General features: G+C 50.5%; 1 protein-coding gene across 6 annotated transcripts in view; it reads right to left on the bottom strand.

The window, feature by feature from the left end:
* Nucleotides 1–24,341, bottom strand: part of RIPOR3 (RIPOR family member 3) — a 41,636-nt gene that overhangs the window by 7,115 nt on the left and 10,180 nt on the right. For 4 of the 6 annotated variants that reach the window (XM_072916893.1, XM_072916897.1, XM_072916892.1 and 1 more), the window contains exons 2-13: nt 16,030–16,158; nt 12,779–12,925; nt 10,643–10,721; nt 10,236–10,259; nt 10,047–10,100; nt 9,239–9,388; nt 8,744–8,807; nt 8,354–8,397; nt 7,627–7,752; nt 6,958–7,103; nt 1,792–1,921; nt 884–1,447 (exon numbers count right to left, since the gene is read on the bottom strand). In XM_072916893.1, coding sequence (XP_072772994.1) covers nt 884–1,447; nt 1,792–1,921; nt 6,958–7,103; nt 7,627–7,752; nt 8,354–8,397; nt 8,744–8,807; nt 9,239–9,388; nt 10,047–10,100; nt 10,236–10,259; nt 10,643–10,721; nt 12,779–12,925; nt 16,030–16,130 — 1,629 coding nt within the window. In that variant the 5' untranslated portion in view covers nt 16,131–16,158. Of the gene's footprint in view, nt 1–883; nt 1,448–1,791; nt 1,922–6,957; nt 7,104–7,626; nt 7,753–8,353; nt 8,398–8,743; nt 8,808–9,238; nt 9,389–10,046; nt 10,101–10,235; nt 10,260–10,642; nt 10,722–12,778; nt 12,926–16,029; nt 16,159–16,501; nt 16,525–17,659; nt 17,684–24,341 lie in introns of those variants that run through there. The other 2 variants (XM_072916894.1, XM_072916896.1) reach the window with 2 other exon arrangements.

The raw sequence follows: 24,341 nt of genomic DNA, 5'->3' as shown, positions 1-24,341 counted from the left end.
CTTCATCCAGGCAGGATGAGCCAGGTACAGCCCCAGAGCAATCTGGCTGTGGCCTGCAGGGTTTGTTCAAGTGCTGCTCCAAAGTGCTCTTGGTGCAGCACTCTGACCCCAAAATAATGTTGCTAGTTAAATTCAAAACATGTTTCAATACTCTGTGGATTGCCCTTTACCTCCATGCCTGGTGAGAGCTGACATTCTCTGCATCCTCCATCACTAAGACAGTTTTCACTCATTCCCTGTATCTGAGCTCAAAGCAGCAGCCTTGGGGGGCTGTTCCATCCCAGCACAGCACCCAAGAGCTTCCTATCAACACTGAATTTCATGGAGCCACTACCTTTGTCCCCCTTGGAAAGGCTGCTCTGAGGCTACTCAGTTTGGGTTTTAAACGCTGCCTTTCCAGAGGTTTCACGGGAGCAGGAGGCCAGGGCAGTTGTGTTTTTTACTCCAGCCTGGATCCGTTCCTGCTGCCAAACCTGCGGTCCAGCCCCTGGCTGCTCTCCTCCAGGACCTCTCCTCCAGGACCAGGAGCGTGCCCAGCCCTGGCAGGAGCAGGGCAGCGGCACAGAGCGGGCTCTGCCTGGCCCTGTGGCCACCTCGAGCTGCAGCCAGGGCTCGGAGCCAGCCCAGACCCCGGGACAGACCCCCAGGCTGGGCTCCAACCGGGGCTGCTTTGCTCCCCTGGAGCCCCAGGGCTGCTCCCTGAGTCCTGCCCGGCCTCTGCCAGCCAAAATCCGGGGCTCCCTGTGCCCTTTGGGATTTCCCTGACCTTTTTGGGGTCTCTCTGTCCTGTTTGAGGATTCCCTGACCGAGCCACCACCACGGAGTGACCTGAACCCACGGCAGGGCAGAGCCACAGTGAGACCCCGCAGCGAGACCCCCCTACCTTCAGCTTGTCCCTCAGACACGAAACCTGCCCCTCCAGTTTCTGCAGCTGGGCTTGGCCCTCGTGCCGCGGGCTCAGCAAGCGCAGCAGCTCCTGCAGGGTCCTGTCCATCGCCCTGGCACACCCGTCTGCTCTGAGCTCTGTGGTGTTCCAGCTTTCCTGGCTGATGTTCTCCTGCTCTGCCCGGCGCCCAGGGCCTCTCCTGCCCTTGTGACGGGCGGGGAAACTGGAGGGGCTTCGTGGGAATCCATCCCCACACGGGGTCTTCTTCAGGATGTCCAGAGTGCTGTGGTCTGGGAGGGGATGCTGCGGCTCCTCCGCTCCGGTCTCCTGAATAATCACCAGCGGCAGCATCCTGTGGTCCAGGGCTGGCGTCGTGCTCCTGGATTCTGCCCCTCTCTGATCCTCAGAGCTGAACGAGTCTCCCTCGCTCGTCTCCGCGGGGTTGTGGGGCTTGTTCCTCCCGGGGACATGGAAATCACAGGCAGCCAAGTAGCTCAGGATGCTGGGAGGCTGGCCTTCCTCCCCTCCATCCCCTGGGCTCTGCCTCTGCTTCAAAACAGACTGCAAAGAGATGCCAGCTGAGCCTGCAGCCAGTGGGAAGGCCGAGGTCCCTCCTGGGAGAGGGGACTCTGCTTCCCTGGATCCCACCACAGACTGCTGCAGCACACACACACCCACACCCCTGCCGCCCCAGCTGCTGAGCAGAGTTTTGTTGAGGGCTTTTTAAAATGCTTTACAAAATCTAAAATAGAACTTAAAAGGGGTTAAAAGAAAAATTTCATGAAGCCCCAAATAAACAGTAAAGCTGTTTTCACATTTCTGAGTGTGCTCCTGAGCAGCCTGATCCAGCCCAAGAGCCAAGCCCCGGGTCTGTGCTTTGCCTTTTGCTCGCCCCAGGTACTCACCAGGTAATACCTCTCCCTGAAGCTGGGGGTGTTTGGGGGGGTCCAGTTGTACAGCGAGCTCTTCCTGCTCCCCACAGAAAACTTGGCAGTGCTTCCAGGTGACAGAAACAGGCTCTCTGTGTCAAAGGGGCTGCAGCAGGAGAAGTGCCAGTGAGAGCAGAGAGCACAGAGGTGTCAGCAGGATTTGAACAGGGACGTTTAGTCAGCAACACACAGAATAAAACAAAACAGAAACTGCCTCTCCAGCCAGAATCTTTGATTGCTCCAGCAGAGAAAGACACAGGCAAAAAGGCTGTGGTTTGTACACGGATTTCTCAACACCCTTTGGACAGAAACCTGTGCCAGAGCCTTTGGAAGAGGAGCCCAGTGGGCCCAGAGGCAGGAGTGCCCCCCTGACCCGCTGCTGGCCCAGGCACTGACACACCACACAGCCAGAGAGGAAGGAAATACAACACGTGTAATAAAGAGAACCTTTTGTAATAAAGCTTCCCTCCTGCAGAGCACACACCACCTGGAAAAACCAATAAAAGCCCTCATTATCCTTCAGCTATTAATAAGCAGCTCCTCTGGCTGGCAGGGGAAGCCTGTGCAGCGCTCCTTGGCAGGGTGTGTGCTTCATCCAGGCAGGGATGAGCCAGGCACAGCCCAGAGCAATCTGGCTGTGGTCTGCAGGGCTTCTCAAGTGCTGCTCCAAAGACTCCCTAATTACCTGCTCCATCTCAGCCATTGGTTTCTCAGCTCCTTTGCAAAGCAGTGTGCAAGGGAAACTCACAATAATGATCCCCTGGGATGCCACTCAGCTAACCAGGAGACAGAAAACACATTTCAAGTTAAGCAAAGCAAGATTGGTTACTATATGTGGGTTTTTTGGGGGTTTTTTTTTGGGGTTTTTTTTGCCTACTGAGATGCCTTGTGGCACCAAAAGAAAGTCTGTTTTCCCACTTGAATACTGGCGTTTTGAAAAAAGTGAATTGTTTGCAACAAGTCTGCAGCCTCAGTGATTGAATATAACTACAAAAGAGCAGGATAAAATCAGCTGAAAAAAAAATATAACCACCAAAGAGCAGGATAAAATTCAGCTGTACATCGCAGGGGATGCAAGGACTAATCAGTTGCAGGGAAATGAATTTCTGCTCTCTAGCAAAAGTTGAAAAGCAGAGTCCCACCCCGCTCTGGCTTCTCAGGCTGCACGGGCAGCCCTGCAGGGCATCCTGCAGTGCAGCTCTCTGCTGCTGAGTGCAGGGAATGCTCTGGCACTCCCAGCCCAGGTGAATGGGCTGCAGCAGGCAGGGGCACCCAGCTGGGCTCCATCAGCCCTGCTCCTCAGAGCCAGGGAAATCCATCTGCACCGGCTCAGGGCAGAAATAAATCGCCTTTCTGACAGCACAAACCTTTCAGCCAAAGCCTGCTGGGTTTGCTAACGAAGCAAATTACTCCTACCACGGCACTCTTAAAAGTCACAGGGATCCATTCCTCAGATTCTTCATGTTTAGCTTTTAATACAGCGATGCAGTAATGCAAAATGACACTTCCAGGAGAGGAATAAGAACAAACAAAATCTGCTTTGCCCCTTTGACAATTCCTAAAAGCCTGCAGCAAAATGCAGCTCATCAGCTGGCTGCAGGCAAGCAGCAGCTCCTGGTGCTGCAGCAGTGACAGAGAGAGCAGAGCAGAGGGGGACAGCAAGAACGGGCTCTGCTCTGGAGCTTCTATCATCTCTGGGCTCTGAGCTCCTTGGGCATGACCCATCACCTCCCTCCACATTTCTCCAGCAAACAAACCCTCACCCTGGGACAGCCCCGTGAATCCATCTCCCCCAGCCCTGTGCCACAGCCAGAGCCAGCAGGGAACACCCCAGGGAGAGCCAAAGCAGTCAGATGGAGTGAGCTTTCCCCAGCCCTCTGACACAGCCAGAGCCAGCAGAGAATACCCCAGGGAGAGCCAGAGAAGCAGTCAGATGGAGTGAGCTTTCCCCAGACACCAGCTGCAGTCCACGGCTGGGATCCCTCCTGCACAGACTTTGCAAGCAGACTATTGTCTTTAATTGTCACTGGCTTTTCCTCAGTTTGTTTAGTCACTTCCTGAAATCATTGACATAAAACCTCTGCATAGGTAAAAGCTATGCAGGAATGTCGTTGTTTAACCTTAAATTGTGGAGCAAGTACTTTGATGGGGGATGGGGGTGGCTGTGGCTGAACTGAGAGAAAGAGTGGCTCCACATTTCCTGTCCACATTTCCCAGCCAACATCCACATGCCTGCACAGGATTATCCAGCAACAGCTTTTCAGGACTGAAAAGCTATTTAAAAAAAAAAAAAAAATCTAAAGTGACCCACAAGTGTGATCATCTTTGCTGTCGCTGTTCTGTGCCCCAGTCACTCCCCTCCTGTCCAGCCAGTCCATGGATTCAATGCCCCCAAATCCATGGATTCAATTCAGGCCAGAAGTGTGGATAGAATCCCCTGCCTGAATCCCACTGCTCAGCCTGTGAATCCAGGCTTACATTAACTCAGTCAATTCTAGTCCAGGGGACTGGACTTGCTGTTAATAATGAGATTTTTCTTTCCCCCATTAAGCCCTGGGGAAAGTGCCCTGGAATTCAGCAGGGAGGTGGTTGTTTCACCCTGTCCAGCCCAACAAGCAGCAGCCTCAGATCATCCAGCTCGGCCCAGCACCAGCTGTGAGCGCAGGGATGGGGCACTGCCTGAAGGTCCTGCAGGAGGAACTGCCTCCCCACTACATCTGCATCTGTAAGAGCAACACTGGCAGTGGGTACATATCCCAAAATCACAGCCAGACCTTCCTTTTCTACTCTCCCTTAAGGTTTTGTCCCCCTGCTGCAGGAACCCTCGTGGGCCAGGCCAGTGCTGCTCCAAGCAGAGCCACCAGAGTGGTTCTGAGGGGATGGTGCCCCTGGATCCCAGTGCAGGGCACTTCTGGAGCTCTGGAAGGAGAACACAGCTCTCTCTTTATCCTGCATGTGAGACACAGAACTCAGACTGCTGTTTAGGTTGGCACAAAACCCAAAGCCTTTTGCCAAACTGGCCAACAAAGCCGTCCTGCAAGGGCCCAAGCTCATTCACACTCCTCATGGCACAATCTATAAAGGAGCTGAAGGCACTTTTTGTTTCAGCCCAGAAGACCAGAGGCCTATTTAAAGAAAATGTACATTTAGAAGCAGAAGAGAGATCTACATTTGGATTTCTCACAAAGCAGGTCTAGACTGAAAAATTGCCTCTCAGGGAACTTCGAGTAAATCAGATGGATTTGTTTAGTTACTCTTAAATCAGAGGAAAAAGCAGCTGTTATTAGGAGTGCTCTATCTCTGAAACCAGAAACACCCCGAGTTATCACCACACAGCTTCTCTCTTCTGTAAACAGCCCCAGCAAACAGACTGGCAGAGGGGAGAGGCCAGCTCTGCACTGAGGAGCTCTGGAGAACCCACTTGGTGGGAGCCCAGCACATCCCACAGAACTTAAACACAGCAGAGCCACCGAGCCGGGGCTCTCACGGCTGGGAAATTCCAGGGGGGATGAACCCCCAAAGCCAACGAGCCCCCAGCAGCTCTCCTGGCTCCAGGGCTGTGTGATGCTGGCCCCATCCCAGCGATGTGCTCCTCCTGCCAGCCCAAAGCTGCCCCGAGCTGGAAGCAGCAGCAGGGCTGGGATGGAGTTTTGTGTGAGCTCTGCCCCAAAGGCAGTGTGTGAGGAGATTTGGGTTAGGAGAGCTGTGCCACAGCCCAGAAGAGGAGGGGGCTCTCCCCACGCAGCTCTTTTGTGAGAGCAGCTTGTGTGCACAATGAATTCCGAAGTTCTGACAGGGAGGACAGGAAGGGAGCAGATCCAGCAGTGTGAATGAAGGACTCTGCTGGCACTGCCACTGCTGGGGGCCACAAGAAGAGACAAGTGCTTTCTTCCACACTATTAACTCCATTTACTGTGGCCACTGTCAGACCTCAGGAGGAAAAAGCACCATAAACAGGGGCAGGTAAAACTCTGCCAAGGTGAGTTTATTTCTTATTGACTTCAAGCAATTTATGCTTGAAAATGAATTTCAGGTGCTGTGGCTCCTGAAATGTGGCTCTTGGACACATTTTCTTGTGCCCACAGTTGTGGGTACAGTGTCAAGAACCACAGCCCACAAAAGGGACACTCAGAAAATGGCACTGGATCGATAAAGGTTTTCCTTCCCCAGCCATGGAACCAGAGCTGCTTCTGATTTTCCTGCTGAGAGCCTGCACAGGTCACAGGGGCCTTTTGGGGGGCTCCTGACACCAAGGGGTGTTCAGAGGGCTGCAGAGAGCCACAGGGCAGAGAGCCACAGGGCACCTCACTGAGGGGCTGCTGTAATCCTGGACAAGGGCAGATAGAATCAGGCTCAAAAGCCTCGATTTGTGGCAGCTGTGAGACACCAGTGCCATAAAGCAGAAATAACAGAACTACCTCAAAACCCTGTGCTGGGGAGTCTGGAGGGAGGAATGAGTGCCACTGCACCATCCACAACAGTGAGCATTTACTTTTAATAACAGCAATAGTCCACAACAAAAATCAAACTACAGATTTAAAATATAAAACAATTTAACAGATTCCAGGTACTGTGACAATGCTCAGCTGTTTAAAAAACATCTGTGAGCAACTTCCCTGGAGTGCACAAACAGCCTTGTATTCCTAACTACTCCCAGTGCGCATACAAAGGTGCCAAGCCTTTGGAAAACTGCTTTTTAACAGATCATATCTCAGTAACAATGACTGTCCTAAATCTTCAGCTGTGTATTTTTTTCATTGTGCCCAGAAACTGCTACTTTCAGTTTCATTTCATCACCCTTGGGACATTTTCCGTGCTCTGCAGACCCACACACAGTCTGGAGGCCATGGAACGCTCCTGGTGAGGAGCAGAGAGCCCAGCCCGGCCACTGCCGAGGTGCCAGGGCTGTGGTGGCACAAAGGAAGAGCTGGAAGGTCACAGGAGCAGCTTCTGTCCCCTGCCCTGCCTGCTGCCAGTGCCAGCTGCTGCCCAGGGCTGGCGGCGGGGCAGCACGGGGCTGGTCTCTGCCCTGCTCTCGGAGAGAAAGGGGACCAGGATGTTGGATGCAGCTCAGGGACACACCGGGAGCCCTGTGCTATTCCCCACCCTGGTTTTTGAGCTGCTGCCTGAGGCTGTACTTACTTCCAGAGCACCTCCAGGCGCAGCTTGATGGTGCCCAGCTCGGTGATGTCCACCACGATGGCCTGGGGCTTGGTGCTGAAGAAGTTGATGCTGTCACACGTCACCACCCCCACCAGGATCGTGGCCAGGCCTCGCAGCTCTGTCACCTGCAGGGACACAAACCCAGTCCCAGGTCAGTGCACAGAGAGGAGAACAGCCCAGGCTCTGCTCTGGCACAAGCCCACCCTGACACAGCTCTGTGCCACCAAAGCTGTGAGCTGCTGTCCCCAGCAGGGACAGCACACAGGGGAGGGCTCAGGAGCTGGGGACACACAGCTGTGCAGATTTCCCCAATTTAAACCTGCTCCGAGCTTGACTGGGCAAAGATCATGGAGCACTAGTGGAGAGAGCAGGAGGTGAGTGAGGAGGACATTTGCCAGTGACCTGCATCAGCTGGGAGAGCACAAAAAAAGAGTAAAACTCTCACTGCCACACAAAGTGAGACGAGTTTTCACAACAGTTACAGTAAAGCAGGGATCTAAATTAGCTTCTTACCTGATGCTTCCATTTTTCACACAGTTAGAAAAAGAAAACTACCTAAGAGTTTTGAGAAACCCGTGATAGCCTAAGAGGGAAGCAGCAGAAGACCCGTCAACCCACTGCTTCCAATCCAACCATTATACACCACACCTTGATTTCAAACTTCTCGTGCAGATTTGGTATAAAAATCTTTTCTTCCTCATCCCATGTTTGGCTGTCATCAGTCTCAATTTTGCCTTTCAGCCTCCACTTTTGGCGCCCCAGTCTCACGAACACCTGGAAGCCACAGAGGAAAGGGGGCTGGGCCAGCACGTCCCAGAGATTCCCTTCAGCCCCACAGAAGCAAAGCCATTCCCTCGCCCACTGCCCTGGACAGAGCAGAAAACCAGAGACAGGAATGGGGGAGCAGGTTTGAACCCCTGCAAAGCTCCCAAAGGCACGTCCCAGGCACTGGAGAAGAGCCCAGAGCACGCTGCCCTGCAGCTGGGGTGGTGCTGAGGTGCCTGGCACAGAATTCACTGCTGGAATTCCCTGGGAAAGGTGAGGACAGGAGAGCACCCAGGGAGACACTGGGTGCATTCACACCATGCCAAGGGCAAGCTTCCAGGAAACTGGCAGCCCCTGCTGCTTGATTCCAGGCAGCTCTGAAGGCCAAGCCCTGGCAGCTGGGTTTGGTAGGCGACCTCTGGCATCATTTAAACCCTCCCATAACACCCAAATCACACCCAGCCTCCCAGGGCACAGCGAGTGCCAAGCTCTGCTCTGCTCACAAAGAGCCTGGCTTGTCACAGCTCTGCTCCTGCACCTCCCACCTCCTGCCCCTGCACTCTCACTGCAGGAAAAGCACAGAAATGCACAGGTAAGTCGCATACTGCACCTCGTACTGGTCTCCTGGGCAGAGACGAGCGAAGCCCACCAGCCCTGCAAAGAGAAGGAAAACTCCCAATGTTTGTAGAGCCCTGCAAAGCCCCCCAACACAGCCTGCAATCAACCAAGTGACCCTCTGGGGAACTCTCCCTCTTGTCCCCAGCTCCGTGCAGAAGCTGCACCACCAACCCAGCACGCTCCTAAAAGGACAACATTCAATTGAGGTGAAAAAGGAAAGTGTGTCAGTTTTGTATTCGAGTACAAAATACCATGGCAGGTCTGGTTTATAGCACTGGAGCAAAACCAGAATTCTGTCCAAGGTCTCTCTGGGCTCTCAGTGCATCAGGCTGCTGCCCAGAAACCCCAAATCAGTGAATGAGGACAGGAGAAAGGAACCCACCTTTCATCTTCACATGGAACTCTCCCAAGTGCACCTCCAGAGCTCCCTCTATGAAGCACATGTCCTGGAAGAAAGCTGCACAGTCACCAGCACTGCACAGGAGCTGCTGCCCACACTGCTGTTTCTTTTAAAGGACTGGTTTGTTTGTTTTTTTTTTTCCCAAAGGACACACAGACATTTTCACCAGTAAAGGCAGATAAAAGTAATGTGAACAGATTCTGTACAACAGAAAATCTGCCACAGGAGAGTGGAACTCCTTGACTCATTATGGTTTTGTAAAAAAAGCACAGCTTATTCCTTCAATGCTCATCCCACACGTCCAGTGGAGCCATGAGAGACTCCAGCACCAAGGATTTCCCATGCACTCTATCTGTATTGTACTCACACATGTTAAGGGTTTAACCCACACCACTAACAAAAAGCCAGCAGCAGCTGCCAGCAGATGCCTGTGAAGGAGCAGGCAGGTCCTGCTTACGAGTGGGAAGCATCTCCTACCTCTGTGCACTCCTGGACGTTCTTGTAGAGCTCCACCAGGCTCTCCCTGGAGGCTTTGGTGGCAGGGGACAGGGAGAAGGCCTGTTTCATGTTGGTGGCCCCGTCCCGCAGCCTGCACTGGATGCAATAAGCTTCATAGAGCTCTTCTACCTTTGGAACACAGAAAGAAGGCACTGGAGTCACCCTGGCACGGTTTGGGGAAGGAACATCAGCAGTGTTTCCTGGCAAAAAACCCAACAAGCAACCCAGATCCCTGTCAGAGACTGCAGGATGCTGCAGCTCCTGCATTTTACACTTTGCTCCTCGGTACCCCGTGCTCTCTTCAGGAGTGCAGCCAGCTCTGCTTTCTCCAGAGCAGAAGCCAAGAAGCAGAGTAACACTGTGCTCACAGAAATGGCAGAGCAGGAAAGCAGCTCCCTGAGCATGGCCTGGAGCCCTGCAGGGCTGGCTGTGCCCAGCCTCTGGGAGCCCTGGCAGGCAGCAGACACAGAACTGCCCCGTGGCCCCTTGTGGGAAGGGGAGAACACACCAGGCTTCCCACAGCAGCATTTCTGAATAAACTGGCAGAAAATGCAAACTGGCTTCACAGGAAAGCTCAGGTTGGGTCATGCCCAACATTCGGCCTGAATGGAGCCATTCAGGAAAATAAATAAATAAAAATCCCCTCCTGCTGTATAAAGAGTGGCTCCAGCTTTCAGCAAGTCCCCAGCAGTCTCCCCTTCAGAGGGATTATAATCAGAGTGTTTGCCATGGATAAACCACTTACAAAGCAGTGGGAGCCTTGCAGGTACACGGAATAAACCCTTACCTTGCTGATGTGAAACTCCAATTTCCTGATGTACCTCTCCACAGAACGGATTTGCTTTTCAGGAGGGGAGCGAGAGAGAAAGGGATGTAAGAAATTATTTCCCAAATGTGCCATTAGGTAACACAGCAGACAGAAAATCACCCATTTTCCTCTGTTTGCAACATTCCACTCCATCCCAAACAGCCTTACCTTATCCAGGTCGTAGTAGAAAGCCTGAAAGAGAAACGGCACAGGCTGAAGAGGAGAGCACCTGGATTTGTACCACTAAAGATACTTCCAAATGTACTGCAAGACTCACTAGGAGCATCCTAATTTACACAAAATTAATATTACAAACACTGATCAGTGAGCAGACACACAGAGATACAGCCCAGAAAAGGAACATGATCTGAAAAACACTGCTGGGTATTGAAAATGAGACATTTCAAGGTAAGTTCTCACACCTGGGACTACCTTGCTTGGGACATTTCTGATCATGCTGCTTTACTGGATCCCAGCTCAGTGTTTGAACTGCACAGCCCCTGGGGGTCCCAGGTGGGAGAAAGCAGCTGCTTCTGTGGCTTTTACTGAAGCATGGAACATGGAAAACACCTTACCAATCTGGAGTTCCTTTTTGTATCTTTGTGCCGACCAGAGAGATAATCCAGCTCAGCCTGGTGTGCCTCCAGGTACTCGCTGGGGAGAAAGGAAGCCCAGGTCAGGTCTGGAGCACTCACTAGAGATCTCTGGGGAGCGGTTTCAGCAGAGCGTTCCAGGCGATGGAGGAGCAGAGCAGCAAGTTCCAACAGCCCCATAAATCACAGACCTCCCCTCAGGGCTCTCCAGCTGCTCCTACCTGAGCCTTTCCTGCGGTTCATTTGCTGGGGAAGGCTCAGCTCACAGCGAGGAAGAGGAGGAGGAGGAGCTGACAGCAGCCCCAGCTCGGAGGCAGAGGCTCTCCACAAGGAGCACCTGCACTCCAAGCCCAGCTCCTTTCCAGGAGCCCTGCCCAGGTACGGGGGGCAGATGCTGCTCGGGCTTTAGCAAACAGAGCTGAAGGCTGTGTTAAGGCAATTCCTTCATCCCTTTTCCAGGATGAGATCTGCTTTGCAAGGTGTGAAGCACTAGGTGCCAGCTGGCTCCTCCAGAGCTGCTTGCACGCATGGCTTGTGCCTTTGGACTTTCCACAGGGCCTGAAACCTTTTCAGCTGGGACTCCTCCAACTCTGCTCTTAATACAGAGCAGACTTAGGTAACTTTTTCCTCCAGCGCTTAAAAGGGACCAGAATCACCTGGTAAACAGTACATTCTTAGACACTGTCTCCAAGCAGTCAAAGTTACTTCATCTTAGACAGCTACACTTCCTCACGTTCGCTTTGATGCATTTCATTTTCTCACTGCTCCAAAATCAGGGCCCCCAAGACACCTTTCAGAAAAGCTTCATCACTTTTAGCTTTAAGTATGTTAGAATTGCCAGCGTGATGGAATGGCAGCAAGATGGTTAACAGAATAAAGAGGTATTTTCTATAGCTATAAAGAAACAGGCACGTAAAATATGTTCTGCACTGAAAACTCAAGTCACTCCAGCACCGAGTGGACTTAGTCTGCATTTACTTAAAATTTGGCCTCTGCATTGCCATTTGATACAGCTGTTTTCTGTAGGTTGCTTCAGTCAATTAGCCACTCACTGCTCATGTGGCACTCGCTGCAAAACTGGGAACTGATTCTGACCCACTTTATAGTTTCTCCTCCCTAAGCTCAGATAAATTCTCAGCTCTGCAAAAACATTTGGTTTCCTTGTTTCTTTTAAATCTAAATCCTCTAATAAGACATTGGTGGATATTTTTAGGGTGAAGACTTCATGGTCTTTTATTGGACTGAAAAGGTGACACATCTGACTTTATAAAGTGTTACTACAGTGCATTTGATGTTCTTTGCTTAAGAAAACAAACTATGACCAAAATGAGTCCATAGCCAAATGTGGAGGACAGCAGTAACACACTGCAGGAGCTGCCAGGAGGGTGCCAGCACAAAGAGCTGCAGGGCTCCCAAATCCAGGGAAAGGTATTTTATCTTCTGACAGCAGCTGCAGGCTGTAAATGAAGTTCCCGTGATAACAGACTCGGAACTTTCCGGGAAATCAAAGAGCTGAAATTTTCAGGTGAGCCTGCTTAGACCTTTGCCTTACAAGATACCCAGAGATCACAGAGTCATTGTGAACTTCAGAGTTTAATTCTATTAAAAGAGGGAAAAAAAAAAAAAAACCTAAAAGATCCATCCTGACACCCTTGTAGAACAGCTGACTGTGTAATTAGTTCAGTAATTAGCACAAGGAGGACAGAAGTGCTTAATGAGCCAGCCTCCCCGCTCTGCCTTTGCAGAGTTAAAAGGTGAGTTAAAAGCTGAGTTAAACTCAGCTTTTTGAGCTGAATCAAACTCCACAGAGCTCTCTCCGCAGGAACTCTGTGCCAGTCCCTCCCCAGGCCTGGCTGTCCGTGCCCACCGTGCCACCCCAGCTGCTGGCAGGGGATGGGCAGTGACCCCGGCGCTTTTAGAGCCCAGGAGCCACCAAAGCAGCAGAGCCCCGTGCTCACCAGCAGGCTCAGAGAGACTGAAATCTGCTTTACAGGTGCTTTGCAGCGTGGGCATCACCACACGTGTTCAGAGGTGCCAGGTGGAGGCAGAGCACAGTGCCACACACACTTCAGCAGCAACACCGGGTAGGGCAAATGACAAGATTGAAAAAGTCCTTACTTAAGTCCTTTCTTCAAAGCTTCAAAAATTTTCTTCACCTGCAGTGGCTTTGGATCCCAGATGAGTGCCCCCTTCTGCAGGGAATTATAGGCCTTGGGGGGCTTCAGTGACATCCTTGATCTCACTGAGCTTCTGCTGAAGGATTTGCTGTAGGAAGAGAAAGGAAATCAGGAGAGGTGCACATCACTTGGGAGTCCAGAGATGCTCGAGGCACACACCTTCAGGGGACAGTTCTACCAACCCCATGCACACTCGCCCAAAAATCACCAAGTTTTGCCACCTGAGAGCACCTTGGCAGCAAGAGAAGCCCCACAGAGCTGGCTCTGTGTGCCCAGCAGGGCAGGGCAGGGCAGGGCAGGGCTGCTGCCCACAGCCTGGGCACCCTCAGAGCCCCAGGAGAGCAGCACAGCCCCTCTGAGCCCAGTGCGAGCCAGGCACCAAACTGGGACTGCCCAAGCTCCAGGGGCAAAGCTGCCCTCAGAGCCTTCAGGAGCTGCTGTGTCCTGCCCTGCACTCACCAGCCATTTAAACCACGGCTCAGAGCACTGCTCAGCTCCCAAAAGCCAGGCCCAGGCTGTACACAAGATATAATCATCAAGGGTTTTGTTCAACCTCTAACACTTACTTCTAAAAGCAACTACAAAATCAATATTAAATATTGTTTCTACAGGAAGTTCCCCACACAGACTTTTTGTGCCACCCTAAGGAGTTAGAACACCCTGAACCATCAGTTAGAAACACCTTTAAAGCAGAAAATGAGCTCTCTGCAAATAATTCCTGCCTGGCTTACTTCTCTCTAAATCCTCCCCTAAGTCTTGGCTATTTTTACATAGGTTTGCTAATAATCCCTGTAAGTAAAGCCTCTAAAATAACCTTACCTGGAGAAGTTTCCCATCTCCCAGAGCAAGCCAAACCAGGCAGCTGCTCTCTGAAAAGCTTTCTACCTTCTGGACAATTTCCCTCCTAAATTCTGCTCACCTGGAGAAATTCCCCACCCCATCAGGCCCAAGAGTTACCCATGGCTGGTTCAGCTCCATGAGGAGGAGATGATTGATTGTGTGGGTGATTAAAGCCCAGGCCCAGCACACCTGAGACTGTCCCTAGTCCTATTAGAGAAACCCTTGAGTACCTGCTTTAATTATCCTTGTCCTAAATTCCCACTTAACTCCAGTTTTTAACACCTGTTCTGCAAAAAAAATCCCATAAACCAGGGGCTGCCAAACGTTGCTGGACACTTAATTTCTTCACACCATGGATTATCTTGCTTTTTATGATGCCTTAATGGAAAGTATTAATTAACCAAACCATTTGGAGCTCAGGTTACCTACAACAAGGAACATAACCGTTAAATTAGCACGTTACATTAATATCACTTTTCTTTACTATGATAATGTATCTTTGGGAATTCTATGCCAAGTGAGAGAGTTTCAACCGGGATAACACTGGAAGGGGCAGTCTGACCAAAAAGAGCAGTTGAAAGAATCTCCTAGAATGCTCATGCTTAAAATTCTTTCATGCTAAGAAGAAATAGCATCTAATTCCAAGCTCTAAAGTATTCTAATTAGCAAGATGCCAAATAGAAAAGATAATTCTGTTTTAAAATTAAAAGCCCAAATTAAAATCAATTTTGAAATTAAAACCTAAGTACTCCTGGGTTTTGTTTCATTGTGGAATTGACCTTCAGATTTTTGGAGTGCAGATCCCAAATTCTGGAAGGGGCTTTCCTTGTGCAGCATCTCAGTGCTGCACGCAGGGAGGCTGGGATTTCCCACTCCCCTTCTCTCCCACTAGCTGCAGCCCAGCTCAGCTCTGATGCTGTTAATGCCATTTCCATACATTCATACAAAAGTGAAGGAGCTGCCATGGCCTGGAGAGCCAGTAGCTCCAAGCTGGATGTTCTCATGCTGCTTTCCCTTGTGAACCTGGTAATTTCAGGATCAGATTTCCCACTTTACAGATAACAGTAATAACATTTACTTCCTGTGGGGATCATGGTGGGGAAATACAAGATCGTTTCTGACTGAGAGACCCAAGGGGAAGCTGCTAAAGAAAAGCAAAAGTATATTTAGCATCTGTAGAAGAATGTCCATGTGGGCCTGATTTGTGTGTCATCCTTGGCCAGACCTCGCACAGGGCCCCTGTGAGCTCCTGCTGAGTTTTGCAACAGCGCCTGAGGGAGAGATAAGTTAGGAAAGGGTGATTTAAAAATTTCTGCTCTATGCCAGGGCAGGCTCTCATGTTCATGGGCTGTGACTGAGTGTCTAGGACAGAAATCTTCCTTATTGCAGTCATTCCCGAGCAAAACTGTCTGTCTAAACACTCCAGTAATGAAAACCAACATCACAGAAGGGCATAGAGAGAGGCACTCGGTCAGGAAAGCTTTGCAGCTAGGAGGATAGTCCTAAGGGATGTGGGAATTATTCTGTCTGGAGCACGGGGACCCTGCTGGGCTGTGCCTGCTGGAGGAGCAGCTGCTCACACTGCTCCTGGTGAGCTTTGCTGCAGGGACTGCTGCTCAGCACTGCTCCTGGTGAGCTTTGCTGCAGGGACTGCTGCTCTGAGTGCAGCCCAGGCTGAGCTGCAGCGGGGCAGAGCTGTTCTGTACAGTGTGACAGAGATTTCTGTACAGTGTGACAGAGCTGTTCTGTATGGTGTCACAGAGCTGTTCTGTACAGTGTGGCAGAGCAGTTCTGTACAGTCTGACAGAGCTGTTCTGTACAGTGTGACAGAGTTTTCCTATACAGTCTGACAGAGGTTTCCGGGAGCTCAGCCATGGACACACTATTGGATCTGCAGGTGAGCCCAGTGGGAAGAAATGCTGGTGTCTGACTCAGTTTAGAAGGGTGAATGATTTCTTTATTATAACTATGTTATAATACATTAATATACTATTTAAAGAAGCTACTAAAACTACAAACCTGCTTTTTCTAACTACCAAATCTCACTCCCAACTCATGCCCCTCTCTGAGAGCCCAGCCCCAGGTGGGTTGGATTGGCCATCAGCTCAAACAATCCTCACCAGAATCCAACCAAGCAATCACCCCAGGTAAACAATTCTCCAAACACATTCCACATGGGGAAAACAAGCAGCAGGAATAGAAATTGTTTTCTGTTTCCTCAGTGCTCCTCTATGAAAAACCCTAAGGGAGAGAAGAAGGTGCCTGCCCCAGACACTCAGCAGCTCCAGGGGCAGAGCAGGAAGGGCAGGGGGTGCCCTGCCAGGCCGTGCCCAGTGCCAGGCTGTCACTCACCCCAGTTTCCTGCTCTGCACGGTGCTGAAGCCGGTGAAGGAGCAGCTCCTGCTGATGCCACCCCCGTCCCCGGGGGACACAAACGTGAGCTTGACCGACATGGCTCCCACTCAGCAGCTCTGCTGGCTCCTGCAACAAAACACAAATCCAGATGAGGCCACGGCTCCCTGGCGTCCTCGGGCTGCTGCCAGTGCTGAGCTGCAGGGAAGTGGAAAGTCAAAACAACGCACAGCAGAATAAATTGGAAAAAAGGACTTGTCTGCAATTCACGTTTCCTGTGTTGCCATCCACGCTGCAATTAATAAAGGATTGAGTAGTCTAAAATGAAATCTCTCATGCCCTCTTCAATTTCTGATTGATTTTACAAACTCACTATGCAAAAGCCAGAATAGCCTCAATTCAGGGGCTCTCTACATTTCTGACTTTTTAAAAACCCTGTAATTGTCCCAGTGCTTCAGGAGTGGGGGCCAACCTGTGCATTTGCAGAGCAGGGTGGATGCCAGAACAATACTTGAGCTCCAGACTCAGCTGGGTCCCAAAAGCAGCTCCTTGCATGAGTGCAGAGCCACACCGCAGCCAGTGGTAGGGTTGGCTGTGGGGTGCTCAAGGCAGAAGTCTGGTTTCAGCAGTAAATTTCAGGTTCATGCTCCTCCTCTGGCAGGGTTTCTCTTGGATTGCTCTGTTGTTTTCCATCAGTCAAACTCTTTAGCTTTTTGGAGAATTGTGTTCCCTGCCATATGTCTACAGAATCCAAGTCCCAGTATAAGTAACAGACATATCCTTCAAAGCAGCTGTAGAAAATCACCCAGACAGTTCATATACAGAAAAATTCCCTTCCTTTCCCCCTCAAGCTGGTGTAATGTAAACACCACAAGTGAGTAAATCTGGGTATAACAAAGATCTGGAGGATGTGTTTGGAGGGAGAAGCACAAAGTCCAAGGAGCTCTGAGTGCTCCATCAGAGGTTTGTCCCACACTAGGGATGTGCTCTGGAGAGCACCGTGACTCCGTCAGAGTGGCTGTGGAGAGGAGCTCTGCACTGCCCTCGTGCCTGCCACGGGCCCTCCAGCGTGGCCACCACCAGCCAGACTAAAGCCCAGGAGAGTCAGTGCCAGGCTCTGCCCTGGCTCTGCCACTAACTTGCAGAAAAACCTCCTCCCTGCCTGCCAGGAGCTGGCTGGTTCCCTTATCCCAAGGGGATTGGAGAGCACTTTGCTAATTCTGGGCAGGTCTGCAAGTGCAGGGAATTACTGCCAGTGACCACACTGCGGGCACCATCACCCAGAGCAGGAACAAAAGCTGTGCTGATTCCCAGGAGCAGAGACCCTGCCTGCTCAGGAGAAGCCCCCCAGTCCTTCCCAGGGCTGGGTTTAAACTCCCATCTCCTTGGCTGCTCTGGGCTGTGCCCAGCCCAGGAACACGGCTGGGAAAAGCAGCAGAGCCCTGCAGAGCAGATGTGACAGTGCCAGCAGAGCCAGCAGACACCTCAGCAAGCCAAGAGGAGCTGGCCGTGGCCATGCCCTGCTCAGAGGAGCAGAGTCCTCCACAGCCCCAGCAGGATCCCCAGAACTCTGGCACACAAAACTCAGGTGCCTCTCCCTCACCCCTAAATCAAACCATAAAGCACTTACATTGTCTTGCTTAGAAAAATCCTCCTCAACACCCTTCAGCAGAGCTCGGACTTGCATCCTATCACAGCTGAAGTTCCAAAATGTTTTCCATTCTTCCCTCTAGATCTCATGTGTTTGTAAGTCTGTGAACTGTCACCCCATCAAAAGGATCATTAGCCTGAAGAAAGCATGCAACTTACTGAAAAATGTAATTGCATAACAAGCTGTTAAAGGAAGAAATAAAAGGAATAGCCTTGTGGTTATTGACCACATCCCTCATCAAGGCGAAGCCAGATTCCCAGGATCTATTTTTCAGCTCTTTAACCTGGGAAACTCAGTTCATGGGTATAAGGGAGGAGGAAAGGGCAAGAGCAGCTGCTCTAAAGCCTGCCTAACTTGGCACTGAAAGCCTTTGGAGCACACAGATATGGAACAAACACAACCAGGCAGACCCTGGCAGGGAACAGAAAGGGGAAAATTCTCAGAAGACTCCTAAGGCAGAATCTGTGGCACTGAGCTCCAGATGTGAAGGACTATGTGGGAAATGTACAGACCCCCAAAACTCCTAAATTGCCCAAATTGCCTGGACCTGACCATGTGTGTTTATAAATCCAATATAATTCTGGATTTCCAGGAGATGCACTGCTGTAATTCAGGAGAAGCCAGAGATGCCTTGGCCCTCACAGGGGCTTGGCCAAAATCATGTCAGCCCCTCTGGGGTCATTTTCTTTCTGTCACTGCCCAAAGCTGAGTCCCCAAGGCCACTGCCTGCCCTGTCCTGCCCTAATGCACTGCCCCTCCCAAAAGCAGCCCACAAGCACAACTTCCAACTGCCTGAGAATGAAGAGAATTTAAATAAAGCGCCGTTCAAGGGGTTATCACTTCAAAATAATGCCAATAAAGTCAGTTGGTTGATACACTCTTGCATGTGGATTTTTTGTGGTGACCTAGAAACCTTATGGCTCATTTCACACTCCGGAGCAGAAGACCGTAAGCTGGATGTCAATAGAACATTTTATTTGTAAGAAAGACTTATAAATGCAGTTGTTTAAACAGAGGGTTTGCTAGCTGGAGTGTCTGTATAAAAGTGCTGAGCTACACAAGTGCCCCTGAGGAAAAGCATCTGGACACATCTCAGATCCTACCCTCCCTTCAGGGTCGGAATAAATCAGATAAGGACCCTGACAAAGCTCAGTTCAAATCTGCCTCCCAACCTGAAACCTCTGCTGCGAGGCCAGAGTGTCCAAATGTCACAAAACCAGGGATTATGCCCTGGGGAACAGAGGAACTTCCCCCCTTTTGCTCTGCCCTGAGAGCAGGCAGGTGAGCCCAGCAGTGGGCACAGGAATAGCAGCACGAAATGAAGGAGCCATTGCCAGGGGCGAGGGGAGCACCAGAGCTCCGGGAAAGCCACGGGGGCTGGACATGGCCTGGCACAGCTTGTGAGGCTTGGCACAGCTCCTCGCTGCCAGGGCCTCGCCAGGGATGCTGGCAGGCTTTAACTCCGGGCATTTGGGCAGCCCAGACTGCGGGTCACAGGAAAAAGTCATAACAACAATTTTTTCAGATAGAATGAGTAGGTTTGCTTGGGCCTGTTTCAGTGCTCGTTTACCATGAGAGATTTTGGTTCTCAGCTCTGGTGTGAGCACGGTTCCAGGGAGGCTGGGCTGCCCTGGGCAGCCAGGACACACAGACTGCACCTCTGCTCCCTCTCCTGAGCTGCTCCTCCAGCCAAACGACCTTCCCCCTCCACAAACAAAATCATGGGCTCTGTTTGTGTTTATGGCTAAACTTTTCCAGCCCCGTTCACATCTTTAATTGTTTCTGGGCACAATGGTTTCAACAATTTTATGAGGAAAATATGACTCACCGACTTGCAAAATGTTTCTGCTGGTGTTTTGTGCTTTCAGTGAGTGGCCATGATTTTGTGTTGGCCCCTCCGAGAGGTCCACTGGGTGAATCCTCGCTGGAGGCAAGAGTTCATGTTTCCCTAAAGTGTGTGGTGTTCCAGCTGGGCAGGGCAGTGGCTGGGAGACACTTTCTCCTGGCAGTGTTTCTGCACCAACTGCACCAGCTCCCACTTCCCTGGGCTGTTGGTGGGCTCTGGCAGCCTGGGCAGGCTCCAGACCTCAGCACTGGGCACCCCTGCTCCGAAATCAATTCTTGTCACCATAGAAAATAGCACAATTACTGTCAGACACCAGCTGTGAATGACCCCAGGGGCTGAGGCTCACCTGTGATTGTGGGCAGGTTTTGTGATCGTGGCAATTTGCCTTCCACTGCCTGGGCAAACCTTCTCCTTGTGCTTTTAGACCTTGTTATTCTTGTACATCATTTCATTTGTAAATATTGCACTCGCTTTACTTGGAAAGACAAGAGAGCCATTTTATCTTCTGGTTGTGGGAACCAAACAGAGTTCATTTCATTTTGTACTATCACAGCATAATACTGAATTCAGTATCTGGTATCAACAGTTTATTAGAGGGGCTGGAGCCTTCCTGCTGGAATCTGGGGCTTAGATTTCTGCTATCAGGAGACTCCCCCGTGCACAGCACAGCACACACGTTTGTTGCAGAGTTGCCACCTGGAATTTATGTTTTTTATAGAAAAATTCACTTTGTGACAGCCAAACAAAGGTGACATTGGGCTGTGCCTGTTCTGCACCATCTCTGCTGAAACCCAGCTTTGGCTGCACAGAACCAAAGTCAGCTGTGATTCAGTACAGGAACATTTAGGGCCTTCAGAGACCTTCCCTGGACTTCAGGAATGAGCTGTGATTCCAACTAATCATCAGCTGTTTCAACAAAAAGTCAGTCAAAGCTGCAGTTTTCATTCTGCTTCCCTGAATTTATTATAAATTCTAACAGAATAACAGCTTTGCTGCTAGAATTGCATCAGCATCAGGGTTTTAGCTGAAAGAAATACATACTGCAAGCACTTCATGGGTGAAAAGGCAACCCTAGCATAATTACACCAAAAATATTTAGCATAAGTTAAATTTAAGACTGAGTTTGCAGACTGGACTATGTTTGCTTAGAACATGTTGGTGTAATCACAATAATTTTTCTTCTTGCTTCTTTCAAAAGGCAGGGACAGTGGATTTAGCTGTCCCTGCTGGGTGCTGCTGAGGGCTGGTATCACAGAGACAAGGCATTTGTCTTTCTGATAGAGAAAGAAATCAGTTTGGCAGCCCGGATGAGCATCCTGCCAAAGGCTGGGCTGCTGCAGCCTGGCCCAGGACAGGTTTTGTGCCTCGTGGGCAGAGCTGGCGCGTGAAGCACCCAGAGCTGGGTGAAGGAGGGTGGGTGCCAGGTCCTGCCAGCCTGCAGGGGCTGTGCTGGGGGCTGCCTGAAGCAGTGAGTGACCTCTGGGCTGGATCCCCTGGGAAAACACCCCCTGAGCTCCATCTCTGCTTCCAGCATTCCTCGGGAAAACCATTGACCTCGGGAGCAATGTCTACTGGGCTGCATAAACATTCCAAATTTATCATTCAGACCCCTTCCATTTCAAGTGGTCTTGTTCAGCTGTTTGACAAACATTCTATTTATACAGCTATGGGCGGAACGAAGACAAATTTATCTTTCAAAAGAAAAAAAAAAATTTGAATTAGGGAGACACGCAGAGCCCTTGATCTCAGAATCATCTCAAAATGAGTATTTTAACACAACATCCCACCCAAACAGGCATCTTTTCTTCAGACAAATCCAGCCTGGGGCAAGATCTCCCAGCTCCAGGATTCCCATCAGAATGTGAGCAGCTTTGGTGCAATTCCTGCAGTGGGGATTCTGCCCCGTGGCTGTCCCTGCTGTGGGCTGAGCTGCCCAGCACACACAGGGCACAGCCCCTGCAGACAGGCACGGGAAATGAGTGCTTGAGATCGAGCTCCTCTGCTAAAACAGAGCACTGAAAAGGGAGAGAAGGGACACAAACAGCTTCCACGCATTCAGCAGACATTTCTGCTGGGTTAAGGTTGAGCAATATGAGCAGTTACATCACAGTTTTGCTCTAGATGGAAGCTTTTGCTCCCCTGTGTAGCTGCACATGTTCCACAGAACTTCTTGACCTAAGCCTGTTTAACTCAGAGTACGAGATGGGCCCCTCACTCTGCACCAAACTTACATCTGTCAGGTCCTATTTTGAAAACATCAAATGATTCAGGAATATAATCCCCACTCTCATAGGTACTTTAGGCCCTTGAGAGCAACTTCAATTGATTTTTAATAAGAATTACATTCAGAGCTTGCATTATGTAGAAATAGGACTTCAGTGTGTAACTAGTTTTGGTACTTTTGCAAATTTTCTCTATGCAGATTCAACTCTTGAATATATATTTAAATACTGCACATCTGACATACTTTCCTCCTAGCCATACTTAAGCCATTGAAAGAAAAGCAGATGAACAGCTTTGATCCAAGTTATTGCTTTCCTCATTAGGCCCTCCCGTAGCTCCTTGCCAGCTTCTGGAAATGGCATTCAGGAGTCCAGGCTCCCTGGGCAGCAATAAATCTGAGTATCACAGGCAGTGCTCTCAGACAGCGCGGCCGTGCTGGAGGTCAGGTCTGATGGCCCCAATTCCAGGGGCTTCTTTGAACACACCACTCAGATTTCAAGCCCAGGGCGAGCTGCTTTCCAAGCCTGCACCCCAAATGTTCCTGTGTTTGCAATCATTTTCCATCTCAGCACGCAGCTCCAAGTTCTGCTCTCGGTGACAGTGTGCACATCCACAGGAAATTAATCAGCCATTTATTCCAGATTCCCAGCAGAATCCGGCAGCAGGAGCTGGCCTGACCTAGTTCATGGCCTGGAAATTGTTTTCCAAGCCACGATGCCCCGGCCTCTCTGTGCCCCCCAGCCAGGGAGCGCTGGGGCAGCTCAGCATGGGTCACCCCAGGGCTGTGCCTTTTCCCTCCTGGAAATGGGTTCTGGAGTCACAGCTGGCTGGGAGCCCCTCCAAGCAGGGCAGCTTACCAGTGATGCACAGCTCCTCCATCTGGGACAGAGGAAAAGCTGCCTGGCACTGAATGCCAGCAGCTCTGGCCGTGAGAGGCTCCTCCTTGTGCACGGTGAGCCCCAAGGATCATCCCTGGGTGAGGCTCCTCCTTGTGCATGGTGAGCCCCAAGGATCATCCCTGGGTGGGAGGCTCCTCCTTGTGAATGGTGAGCCTCAAGGACCATCCCTGGGTGAGAGGCTCCTCCTTGTGCATGGTGAGCCCCAAGGATCAGGATCATCCCTGGGTCCTGCAGAGTCCTTCTCCCTGCCTGTGCCTCAGCTGTGCTACAAACACTCAGGTGTGGTCCTGGCTCCAGGCAGCCTTCTCATGCAGGAGACATCTCCAGCTTCATTATGGCATGAGGAAGTCCTTCATCTCAGGGCTGGAGAGTCCCAGGGCTAAGTTCCAATGGCAGCACCATGATGGACAGATAAATGCTTTGATTATTACACTGAGAAGAGTATTTAACCAAATGAGATGACAAACTCCCAGCAGGAGTGAAATCTGATGTCCAACAGCATGGGGGATGTAATTTGTTATCTCCAAACCCTGAATTCTGTGAGTCACAGCATCCTGCTGCTCTGAAGTGGGACAAGCCCTGTGTCATTTAGCTGTCTGACCAGGAAAACTGCCCATTTATTAGGAATTGAACCATCCCACTTCCTGTGGCAAACATGGTTTATTTCCATAAACATTACCAGGATCATCTTGTGCCACAGAAATAAAGAGGTTGCTAAGTTAAGATCAGTATCCCAAAGAACACTGGAAAAAGATGAAAAGTATATAAAATTTCATAGAAGAGAGAAATAGAAGGGACAAAAGGTTTATGCTTTAAAGCCAAATATTGACTTGTGGAAAAACCCAAGAACTTTGAAGGTTTGTGGGTATAGCTGTAGTTTTCCCTTCACTTCTTACCAGTTCCCAATACACATGCTCTGACATTCATGGCCTACATTTTTCACACTGTTATTCCCTGCTTTTATTTGGTTTGGGCTTGTTTTTAATGAGGTGAACTCTGCACAGCCCAGCTCTAGCTCCTATAAAATCTGTGTCTTAAATGGCCAGATTTAGTGATTTTTCTGTGGAGAGAAAAAGCCCCCATCCTAAGCACACAGCTGTACTTGGAACCAGATGTTTCACCCCTTTAAACTGAGCTAATGAGGACAGGAGTGTGGGCAGGAAAACTCCTGTCTAGGTCTTGCCTCTGAGTTGTGGGAAGAGTGCTGCAAAGCCTGAGCTTCCACAGGAGGGAAAGGGAGGAGGGTGAGGATTCCTCCAGGAGGAAAATGCTGCACTTGCTGGGAGGCACTTGCACCCCAGAGCCCCCCTCACCCCAAAATCCCTTCTACCCCTTAACCCCCACAGGATCCCCAGGTGAGGGGAGCTGCTCTGACTCTGCTCAGCCTTTTCCAGAATCCAGGGCTGGCTCTGGTCACCTCTGCATTCAGCAGCTCTGAAGGGACTCGAAACTGCTCCTCTCAAGACTTACAAGCAGACCCATTTGTGAGGATCAGATGCTGTTGAAACCATGATTTCTGATAGAAATCTGACTAAACAAGAGCATTTTTAAAACTAGCTTTGCCCAGCAGTGTGTGTTTGAAATATAAGGAGCCCCCTGCTGCTAGTTCAGAAGAGAGAAGATTTTTAGGACCATCACTTCTCTGCCCCCTCGGAGTCACCGGGAGCGTTGCCATCACCCAGAGATGATCAAC

Source organism: Taeniopygia guttata, chromosome 20 (assembly GCF_048771995.1).
Source record: "Taeniopygia guttata chromosome 20, bTaeGut7.mat, whole genome shotgun sequence".
Classification (NCBI taxonomy): domain Eukaryota; kingdom Metazoa; phylum Chordata; class Aves; order Passeriformes; family Estrildidae; genus Taeniopygia; species Taeniopygia guttata.
Note: the sequence above shows the minus strand (reverse complement) of the source record. Positions and strands in the feature narration are given on the sequence as shown.